This window comes from Semicossyphus pulcher, unplaced genomic scaffold (assembly GCF_022749685.1).
Source record: "Semicossyphus pulcher isolate SPU_LCO1_2020_fin unplaced genomic scaffold, fSemPul1.0.p SCAF_25, whole genome shotgun sequence".
NCBI classification, from domain to species: domain Eukaryota; kingdom Metazoa; phylum Chordata; class Actinopteri; order Labriformes; family Labridae; genus Semicossyphus; species Semicossyphus pulcher.
The window spans coordinates 258,417-269,055 of NW_027211699.1; the positions used below are offsets into that span (position 1 = coordinate 258,417).

Sequence of the window (10,639 nt, forward strand, 5' to 3'; positions counted from 1 at the left end):
CAACAAAAGATAATGGAATTGCAATACTTAAACCGAGGTTGTCCGCGCAAATTTTTTAAAAGCCTGTAAGAATGAGATGTTTTTGGTCTTTTAGGCACTGTCTTTGAAGCCCGATGACAAGCGTTGCCTTGTTGGCAGATCCAAATGTTACCTGAACATGTGCTGTTTTGAAAACGCCTTGAAAGATGCCGAGGCTTCACTCAAAGAAGACAAGACCTTTTCCAAGGTAACAGCAGGTTGCCTGTCTTCTCTTTAACAACCAACCCCTCTCAATTCAGCACCCAGTGTAAATATGGAAGCATTTTTGAAAATCAAGCCTACAACCATTCATTTATTATGATCTTTCAGGGAGTGTACCAGAAGGCTGAAGCATTTTACTACATGGGAGAATTTGAATTTGCGCTGATGTTTTACCACAGAGGACTAAAGCTACGTCCATTAAAACAGTTCCAACCAGAGTTCCAAGAGGGTATCGAGAAAGCAACAGTGGCCATTTTAAATTCTGTTGCCAGTAAGTGATTCAATACTATTTTGTGGCTTACACTTAACTGTAGTCACAGCAAATAAAAATCCTCCACACACATAAAATCCAAACCATGTGTTGCCCCTCTAGATCCTTCCTTAAAACTTGAGAAAAAGGGAGACCTAACATTTCTCCAAAGACAGGATGAGGTGAGTCTTTATCGTTTTCACCTTAAATAATCCAGGATAAAGACCTGGTACTGTGATCACTTTCCACTTATCTAAAGGCATACCTTTCTATAGATTTTTGAGTTATTTAATGTGAAGTTCACACCTGACCTCCCATCTGATGCAAATTATTATGTTTCTGAATGACTGACTGGGACAGATGGCAGATCCATTCACTATTGCTATTCAGCATCTTGCGGTGAAAAAAAAAAGGCAGGCCCAGAGGATCCTAAAGAGTGAGAAGACAGCCAAACAATGGCTGGGAGAGTTTTACGATGACAGGAAATTCCTAGAAGAAATGCTCAGTGATGAAGGTGAATTTTCTTTCACTTGGGCTATTTTTCCTTTTGTTTTTGTTTCTCTGCATCTTTCAGTCTACTTGCTGATTTAGCACACAGTAGCTTCAAATGTTAACTTTTAGTTTCTCATCCAGGCCTCTCTGTTTAATATCTCTGTTTTAACCCACCTACAATTATGTTATCCCTTTTTTAAGTAATGTTTCACAATGATCTGCAGGCTGGTGCAAAGGTAAGACAAAGCATGGGGAACGATTGCAGGACATCATTCAGAGCAGCATCACATCAATTGACGCCTGCGCCGAGTTCTTGAACCAGAGGAACCCAACCTGCACACTGGAAAGGGAGAATAAGCAAAAATGTAGCAAGCCCCATCGCAGCCCACCCTCTGATCCTGCTCAGTTTCTAATGAAAAGCCTGGATGAGATTGATGCAGGTAAGGCAGGCTCCTGCCTAAACTTTTTGCTTCTCTTTTAGCCTTGAAAATGCTTATTGTGTGTGTTTTGTTATAGATTTGACATCTGGAAACGCAGAGGGAAGTCTCAAGAAGGCTAAAGAAGTCTTGAAGAACGTGCAGGGATGGTCAGAGAAAGACGTGCCTAATAAGAAAGAGGTTTTGGGCAGCCTGCACAGCTGTATCGGGAATGCCTTGATCCACCTTGGAGAGATGGACAAAGCATTAGAGCATCATCAAAAAGACTTGGAGTTGGCTAAACAGTGGTGATTATTTGAAGAGAATACACAATAGAAGTCGATGTATTTTACAGCTTTAGATGAAATGTTCAGTCATCTTTCTTGTCCACAGCAAACTCCCAGATGCAATGTCGAGAGCGCTGGAAAACATTGGGCGGGTTTATGCCGAGATTGGACAGTACACACAGGCCATAGAGTTGTGAGTTAATAATGAAGTAACAGCTGCGATTGTGTTATACAGAATTTTGCGTTCGGTTACTATATTTTCCTTTCTCTCTTTGTTTTCACAACAGCTTGGAGAAAAAGATTCCCCTGGTCTGTGGTGGATTGGAGGAGACCTGGTTGTTCCATGAGATTGGTCGGTGTTACCTGGAGCTTCATCGCTTCAAAGAAGCCAGAGACTATGGCCTCCGTTCACTCGCTGCGGCTAATGAAATAGCTCATGGAAAATGGCAGATAAGGGCCAATGTTTTGGTGGCACAATCAGAATGTGAGACAATGACTAATGTCTACTGAATTTGGTCTGCTTTTTTTGCTGCATTGCTGTTGTCATATTTCAAACCACCTGAAAGTAATTTTCATTCTGTTTCCTCTCAGTTCCACTTGGAAACTTTGAAACCTGTGTCTCCCACTTTGAGAGAGCCTTGGCCATGGCCAAACTGCAAGAAGATCAAGATGCCCTGAATGCCATTCAGAAGGTTACTTTATGTTGTCTGTTTCATTTTGCCATCTATTTAGTTCCATTTAAAGACATCTTTGATCGCTAACACTTATCATTCTGCTTTTAGGTTCTTGATGAGGCAAAGCACCGCCTGTCGCAGTGAGGATGTCCTACAAGACACAATCATCAGATGAACGTTTTTGGAATAAGAGATTGATAAAAGTCCACTTCCCTTAAATGTGTATCTGAGATATTAAAGTTTGTATTAATGCAAAAAAAGAGCTTAAAATGCATTTGAGCTTTAAATTATAATTTAAAAAACATTGAAGAGCTTTATGGTCACATATTGTACTTGAATTTTTAAGTGTCTGAGTTCTATAAAATTGCTTAATAAACTTGAGTTTACACATTTAAAAAGTGGCTCATAAATAAGACACATTATCCGCTAATAGTTAATGGTGGAAATTTCCTAAAGGTCAAAATATAAACAGTCCTGTATGAAACACAGTTATAAGTCAGGCACTGGATCTTTGGGGGATTATTTGTGAGCTCATACTGAAGAATTAGTCTTGCAGTCTTAAAGACAGTACTGAATTGTGCAAACAAGTAAACTTTTCCTTGAGCACTAAAGATATATATAAGGTTAAGATTTGAAAAGCTCCATATCTAGATAATGTCATTCACAGAATGCCCTTAAAAGAACAGATGCTGCCATTTTCAGTATTGCTAATATTGTTAGTTACACTGTTAGAGATTTGTGAGGCTGCATTTCATTGCAGAATTCTATGAAAAACTGAATGTCTATCATCAAGAAGATGAGTCACTTAGCATGCAAAATACAGAGGAATGTTATCACACACTGCAATCTACCAGTCTAAGTACTTTTGCCTTTAAATAACCACAAGTTCCCCTTACAGAGCTCTCATTAACTTTAAATATATGCAATGTATAGAGGGTTTTTAACTGGGTAAAGGATGTTCTGTTGTAAAGTCCAATTAGATCAGAATTATCTAATCAGTGCACAGTTGGAAATGGCACACCTAAAGTTATGTACTTGTTATCAGCCCAACACTTTTACCATTATCATCACTGACGTCTTGTACCAATATAGGTAGGTCACTATTTGCAAATGATGGGGCCATGTGGAAAAGGAGAAGCAACATGGATCATGCAGTTAGGAAAATGCTCGGAGCAAATGAGGGATTGTAGATTACAGTTAAATTTAGGGTATGTTTGTGTGAGCCAGTCTTTCCAGTTTTCTTTTATAATTCTTATCAACTTGCTTTTGAGGGGATTTCCTTACAAGCCTATTTTCTTATCTATACTCCGGAGCAGAAGGTGGCGGTAGTGCACAATATAGCTTAACGCCAACAGACGTAAAAAAAAAAAAAGAAAAAAAAAAAGAAGAAGATTTCCTTTTGAAGCGGGCGTGTTTCTGTGCCAAGGATTGCCTTGTCATTGTATTCTGAGAGAAACGCGTGGTCAGCGGCACCACCGACAGCTCCTCTGCAGCCTTACTGGTAAGCTGGCATTTCGGTTAACAAAAGCCCTTCGTACAGAATGCTATATCTCGTACTTATTTTCTTTTACTCAAGCTGCCTGAAATTATTTTGTTCCGATATCCTGCACTGATATGAATACGCCAGAAAAAAACACCAAAGTTATTTAGTATTAAGTGATGTATTGTCTGAATACAGCCATTGCCAGGCGTAATTGTTTTTGTCTGGCGTGCTAACGTGAGGTGCACGCCACTCCCCGCCTCGCCACATTGTTATGTTAATAAAGTAAAATGTTAAAACGCTCTATGGGTTTCTCTGTTTAAAACATTTGAAGTGACTTGGTTGCGATGTTTGGTTCTTATGAAAAAATCATAAAGTAGGCCTAAGTGAAGCGAAGGGTAATATATTGACTTCAAACTAGCGTTAGACAAAAAGATAATGTCCCTTCACTTAATGCGTCATTGACTGCTACCGTACTTAGTTTGTGTGAAGAATACGATTATGTTGAATATATCTTAAAGTGTTAAACTTTTCCATTTGTGTTTTTAGGTTATTGTGGTTCATTGCTGTAAAAAAAAATACTGTATCTTAATGTAAGCATGTCTTTGTTTCTTCAGTGGGTTGAGTTTCCCTTTCTGCCTCATGACACGACGTAATTTCACACGTCTGTTTCATCCTGCATTTACAGTAATCATCATACTGACATTTAAAATCACTTGCCACACTGGTTAAGTCGCTATTATATCGGATTTTCTTTGCGGCGTATCCCATTGTCTTAACTCCCCCTTTGTCTGTGTTTACTGGCAGGTTTGACGCAGTTAGTTTAGTAGAGCAAAGAGTGAACACGGTATACTTACTGAAGTCATGCTTGAGTGTGTTTTTGCAAAGTTGAAACTGAAATTTGGATTAACTGTGCCAAAATGTCCCTACGACCCCGTTATATGGTGGCAGCCTACTGATCCAAAATACACAATTTATCCAGGGTTATTGCATTGTCATTCTATTGAATTACATCCCCTATGATATTTATCCAACCGCCTTAATATTCTCGGTGTTGATTGATGATGATGCGTACTGTATAAAAAATTATCTACCCACCATAACTTCACTCTCTTTCCTGGATATTGGGTAACTTCCTGTTTTCGACATCATGACTGCAATCCTCATAAAACTGTTTGATTTTGCCCTGCAGCACAGTATGTGGTTTAGAAGGCATGAAGCAGCATATTCAAAGTTTTTTTTTCTCACAAACATCAATTTCACTTTTTAAACAGTGACAGTTTTCTGGCACATTTGTAATCATGCCCTCTTAATTAAATAGTTGTACAATCTACTGGAACAGCTGTTCCAAGGATTCTACCTTTACCAATATGATCAGTGTTTATTGACACTATCAGAAAGGTATTCATTTAAATTAATCTTAATAGTAGTAGTTCAAGTTTGCAGGACTGCAGTATATTGAAAGGTGTTACTAATATTTTTTCAACAGAATTTACATTTTATGAGGGGTGGAATATTATACATTACATTGATATAAGGCACATCATTTCAACACTACCCTCTATCACTTCACTTATAAAGATAAATGGGTCCTTCAAAATGCAATTAAGTTAGATTTAATTTTTCTTTCTTTTATTAAGGTACATGGTGGTGTGAAGTCAGACTTTAAACCAAACATGGATTCTGAAAAGAGCGGTGAGGTTTTAGATGTCTCAGAGACTCCACAGCAAGAGGAGGCTGTAATGGAAAAAGAGGTTGTGTCAAAATTGGAGACACCAGAGGAAACCTCAGAGCCTGAGAAGTCACCAGCTGCTGATGACGAAACTGAGCAGCTGCCTGTGAACGGGCATGATACAGAAGTCATAAAGTTGAAAGAAACAGAAGAGATGATTGTGACAGAAAATGTGACTCTGTCCGAGGAAAAAACTGACATGGAAATCGAAGACGGCTTGTCCCTAGAAAAATCAGAAATGGAGTCAGTGCCTGTTGCGGTGGCACCACCAGATCCAGATGAGTCATCTGAAAAGATCTCTGACCCAGTGGTAGCTGTAGAGACAGAACCAGAAAACACTGAGCCTGAACAGCAGTCAGTGCCAGAGAACGACCCAGAACCTTTGCTTGTGCAAACACCTCTGGCAGACAGTGCCCCTGAACCTGAGCCAGAGAAACTGTCAGAATCAGTCCCTGAAGCAGAGCTACAAGAGCAAACATCACCTGAACCAGGCACACTACAGCAGCCACTAGATACACAACCACCCAGCTGGGAAGAGAAGCTGACTGATCCAGTGGAAACTGAAACAGAATTGCTGACTACAATGGACACTGGGGCTGAAGAAGTTGCCAAAGAGAGCGTGGCAGTAAGTGATGTTGCAGCCGAGCCTACAAAGGAGGCGGAAGAAGAGAAACCGGCAGAAACAGAAATTTTAGTGGAGACTGTTTTGGTGCCGGAAGTTTCCCCAGAAAAGCCAGCAGAAGCAGAAAAATTGGTGGAGACCGTGTCGGTGACAGAAGTTTCCCCAGAGAAACCAGCAGAAGTAAAGAAATTAGTTGAGACAGTTTTGGTGGAGGAAGTTTCCCCAGAAAAGCCAGCAGAAGCAGGAAAATTGGCGGAGACTGTGTTGGTGGCCGACGTTCCCTCAGAGAAACCAGCAGAAGCTATGACAGTAAAAGCGGAGGCAGCAGCTGAAATTGAAAATGTGAAACCTGCAGAGGACAAAAAGGAGCAAGAAAAATCAGTTGAGTCTGACACTCTGAAGGGAGCTGAGGCAACAGCTGACGGTGTTAAATCTGAGACCAATGATGCTGAACTTCAGAAGGAAGAGGATACAGTCCCTGCATCTGGCTCCCTCTCCTTTGCCATCCTGGAACAAGAGCAGACCAAAGACGCCCTGCGAACCTCACGTACCCTTGTCGTACTGCGAGGCCTTCCAGGAAGCGGTAAAAGCTTCTTGGCGCGTGCCATATCTGAAGCCTACAAAGACCACTGCTCTATCTTTTCTGCCGATGACCATGGTGTAAAACCTGAGAGTCCGGAAACATCCTCTGATGGATTCAAGGCTCTGGATGAGGCTGTGGTGGCGTGCTGCAGTGCAGGAGCAGCCTCCTCTGTGCTGGTGGTGGTGGATGACACCAACCACACCCAGGAACGGCTGGCCCGCCTGGGGGAGATTGCAAAGCAGCACCACCTTGTTGCCATTTTCTTGGAGCCGCGTACTGAATGGAGCAGAGATCCCGCACAGCTGACCAAGAAGACCAGACGAGGACTCGAGGAGGCCCAGCTGGATGCCATGAAAGGTCCACTCGCGGAAATGTCCCTTCCTCTTTACTTCGGCTGGTTTCTTCTCTCCTCCGTCCAGGAGAAGGTGAGGTGCACGTCGATGGACTTCCTGAAAACGCTGGATACCTTGGATGCATTCAAGAAACGCCTCATTGACTGTGAGTATTCTTAACGTGTATCTAAAATCTTGGGCATGAGTGACATGCAGCTAATCTTTTCTTATGTTTACAGTCACTGGGAAAGCAGAGAAGGAGGTAGATTTGGAGCAGTACTTTCAAGCCAAAGGAACCCTCCATTGCACTACAAAATTCTGTGACTATGGAAAAGCAGAGGGTGCCAAAGAGTATGCGGAGAATCAAGTAAGTATCTCTTAATGTAATGCATTTTTAAGTAAACATCCTAGCACTGATTGATATTTTCTAATCATTTTCATTTTTCTCCTCTGCAGGCTGTTTCAGATCTCTATGGTTCTGTGTCGGAGCTCTCACTGAGTGCTCTTTTTGTCACTCCGCGCACTTTCGGTGCCAGAGTGTCCCTGACCGAGGAGCAGCTTCTGCTGTGGCCAGCAGATGCCGAGAAGGAGGCAGATGTCCCTGCAGCTGCCTCCTTGCCCCGGGGGAGCCGCGCCCATGTTACCCTGGGCTGTGCAGAGGGTGTAAAGCCGGTTCAAACAGGTCTCGATCTGCTGGAAATCCTGGCCCTGCAGCAGGAAGGCCAGCAGGGGGAGATCGTAGAGGAAATGGAGCTCGGCTCGCTCACCTACTATGGCAATGGAAGGTGGCTGCTCAGTCTGAGAGAGCCTATCTGCGCCCCAGCCTGCTTCTCAAGCCTCTACAAGACCAAGGAGCCTGAGCCGACCAAAAAAGAACCCGAGAGGAAAAAGAGGCAAAAGTGCACCATACTGTAAATGGCAAATGTGGGGATGTGTGGATGGGGTGACTGGTGGGTTAAAACTTAGGCTTACTCTATGAATGGTTTGTGTGTTTGTGCAGCATTTAGGGTTTCAGATATAGCCACCCTAAATCCACAAGCTGTGTGCCTTTTTACCGTTGTTTTGCACCACAACCCAAGATGCCTTCAATCCAGTTAGGCTTGCTGTTAGCGTTCAGTATCTTGTTTCACATATCCGTGCCAGAGTTTCACAACCTGGCTGTTTACTTAGGTGTTATTAGCTGCAGTTGTAGACTAAGGTAGTATAGCCTTCTCCCACAGCTCCACGGTTATCTAAAACCTACATTTATGGTACTCTATTACACACGTCAGTGTTTCTCAGTATACAGGTGAAATACTAGTTACTTTCATTGCATGCATTGCAGGATAACGATATCACTATATTCACACATTTGACCTGCAAAAACCACCTCTACCGCTTCAACACTCTTCGTCTCGTGTCTTCTTGTCTTAGCTGTCATTTCCATTTAACTGTGTACGCAGCCTAGAAAAAAAAAGCATGGGCCAAAGTTATCTATTTGTTTAAGTGTATTAGAATGAATGTCATTTATAGAGGTCCTTCTTGTAAAACCTTTGCACTGTGCATAGTTTGAAAGGAGAATTCTGATGAGTTTGACATTTGTTTCAGCCGCTTGCACTTAGTACTAATCTAATGCTGTGAATCCAAGTTCATGTTTTGCAATCTTTTCTACTGCGCAAGACCGCATCATTTATCCCTTTTATCCTCTTTGAACAGCACTTCATGTATTGCATTTCTATTTGTATCTTCTGTCTGTACCTTTTTGAAGGGCAAGTCCTACTTTGTGTAGCTCTTATGAATCACTATTTTTGCACTTGTTTTGTACACTTAATAAAAAAGAACATGCTTTGCGCCAGGAACAAAATTTGTTGTCTGTTACGTGCTATTAAAGTAGTTTGGTGTCTTTGTATGCAGGCTGACAACCAGGACAGGTTACTTGCACATGGTCATTCTTTCACAGCATACGCTTGTAGTACACGGTGTAAACCAGGAGAGGGCACTATCCCTTGTGCTCCGTTGGTAAAGACGTGGCTGGTAAAACAAGTTGCTCAGGGCTTTCTACTTGCAGTTTCCTGTTCCTTGTGTAGATTGGGTTAAATACGGATATTTACTGTTCAAATACTGTATTTCCAAACATTGCATCACAGACTGCATTGAATCATTTGTTGCATCTCCCTTAGTTTGCCTGGCATAGTAAAAGGGTATTGGGTATTGTACACTTCATCGGTGAAAAAGTGATAACCGTTCAGAGTATAGCTTGTGACGTAGCTGTCACACTGTTAAACCCACATTCCATTTCTGACCCATAAGTGGTGCACTACGCCTATTGTGATGCTCCCATCCTTATTTGTTTCAAAATACACTGAACTTGCATCTGTTCTCTATGTAATAGTTGTTGTTGGTTATTGCAATGATACTTTTGCAATTGAGGGTTACAGCCACAGGTGCCAGTAGGATATATTTACAAGAAATGCTGCTGTCTGAAAAGATGGAATGAGTTATATTTTATACTCATATTGTACTATAGTATAAACGGCTTGTTTAACTGAAATTTGGGGTCTTTTTTAAAATTCAAGAAACAAGAAACAAATAGGCAACGGGGTTGGTTTATCTACCCAACACCATAGGCCAAGGACAGGTTGAAGACCATGAACCGGTGTAATTGGGGCAGCAGTCGGACCTGGTTGCGTTGACCTGTAATTACGGGATGCTTGGAGTGTTACTTGTGTGCAAATCAAGTCCTTTTCTCATTGGCTGCTGTGTGCATGCAGAGCACTGTCAACCAATCAACATGAGCGTCGGATAATTGACCTTTTCTCTCCATGAGTGGTGCGTGTGAGAGCACTTGGGAGGGGGCAAACGATCGATGCCATTTTTCTAAGAATAGAAATCTAGTCTTTTTTCAAGGAGTGAAGTAAGTATAGGTAGCAACTAAATGAAGACCAATGCCCTCTTTGAGTTATTTTTTTTGTATTTTATTTTATATGACGTAAGCAGTATTTTACTGCTTTAGTTAGTTGCTATTTAGGCTAATAGCCTAAGTATTTTATATTCTGTTAATCTATAACAATATATTCTATTGTATAAGTCTACCACCTGTTTCATTAATTAAATATTTATTTTGAATTTACTCTAGCAATCAAATGCATGAAGTGGAGTAAAAAGTATTTCCCCCTGCATGATACTGGAGTAGAAATATAAAGATCCAAGAGAAGGGCCTAAATAAAGTGCAAGTACAAATTTTCCAAGTTATGTTCAACAACAATGTGCTTGCGGTTTAATGTTTTAATTGTATTTGATTATGAACTTAACAAAACTCACATAGCCTAATTTTCCAGTAAGTTTTAATTTTCCAAACTATGATATGTCAAAGCACTGCGTTTCATATCAATATAGTATTTTAAATAGTATGAAAATACACCACACATCCACAATGTTTTATTTGCCAGTTGAATTATGCTATTTTCCCATCGGTTCCTTTGGTTCTTGTGCGTCCCACCGCTTGTTTCCGATAATTTCCAGATGTCCTTGAAGGCAGCAATAGAGCACGGT

At 41.2% G+C, this 10,639-nt stretch overlaps 2 protein-coding genes across 2 annotated transcripts; both read left to right on the forward strand.

Annotated features, from left to right (window-relative positions):
• The first annotated feature begins 123 nt into the window (after window positions 1-123).
• LOC138604289 (outer dynein arm-docking complex subunit 4-like) lies at window positions 124-2,706 on the forward strand. Its single transcript, XM_069676184.1, has 10 exons — window positions 124-226; window positions 349-511; window positions 614-672; window positions 851-1,004; window positions 1,207-1,422; window positions 1,499-1,706; window positions 1,792-1,878; window positions 1,973-2,169; window positions 2,277-2,377; window positions 2,468-2,706. Exons 1-10 carry the CDS (start codon window positions 158-160, stop codon window positions 2,501-2,503), a joined length of 1,290 nt encoding a protein of 429 aa, XP_069532285.1. The 5' UTR covers window positions 124-157; the 3' UTR covers window positions 2,504-2,706.
• Window positions 2,707-3,815: 1,109 nt separating this feature from the next.
• On the forward strand, window positions 3,816-8,941 carry cnp (2',3'-cyclic nucleotide 3' phosphodiesterase). Its single transcript, XM_069676000.1, has 4 exons — window positions 3,816-3,860; window positions 5,480-7,274; window positions 7,348-7,475; window positions 7,565-8,941. The coding sequence occupies exons 2-4, from the start codon at window positions 5,516-5,518 to the stop codon at window positions 8,021-8,023; spliced, it is 2,346 nt and encodes a 781-aa protein (XP_069532101.1). The 5' UTR covers window positions 3,816-3,860; window positions 5,480-5,515; the 3' UTR covers window positions 8,024-8,941.
• Window positions 8,942-10,639: the final 1,698 nt, after the last annotated feature.

Bases quoted from the DNA above. Each gene is read 5' to 3' on its own strand.
- LOC138604289 (XM_069676184.1), top strand. From the start codon at position 158: ATGTGCTGTTTTGAAAACGCCTTGAAAGATGCCGAGGCTTCACTCAAA. The intron at 512-613 runs GTAAGTGATTCA...TTGCCCCTCTAG, and splicing joins CATTTTAAATTCTGTTGCCA to ATCCTTCCTTAAAACTTGAG. The intron at 1,879-1,972 runs GTGAGTTAATAA...TTTTCACAACAG, and splicing joins TACACACAGGCCATAGAGTT to CTTGGAGAAAAAGATTCCCC.
- cnp (XM_069676000.1), top strand. From the start codon at position 5,516: ATGGATTCTGAAAAGAGCGGTGAGGTTTTAGATGTCTCAGAGACTCCA. The intron at 7,275-7,347 runs GTGAGTATTCTT...TTATGTTTACAG, and splicing joins CAAGAAACGCCTCATTGACT to TCACTGGGAAAGCAGAGAAG. The intron at 7,476-7,564 runs GTAAGTATCTCT...TCTCCTCTGCAG, and splicing joins AAGAGTATGCGGAGAATCAA to GCTGTTTCAGATCTCTATGG.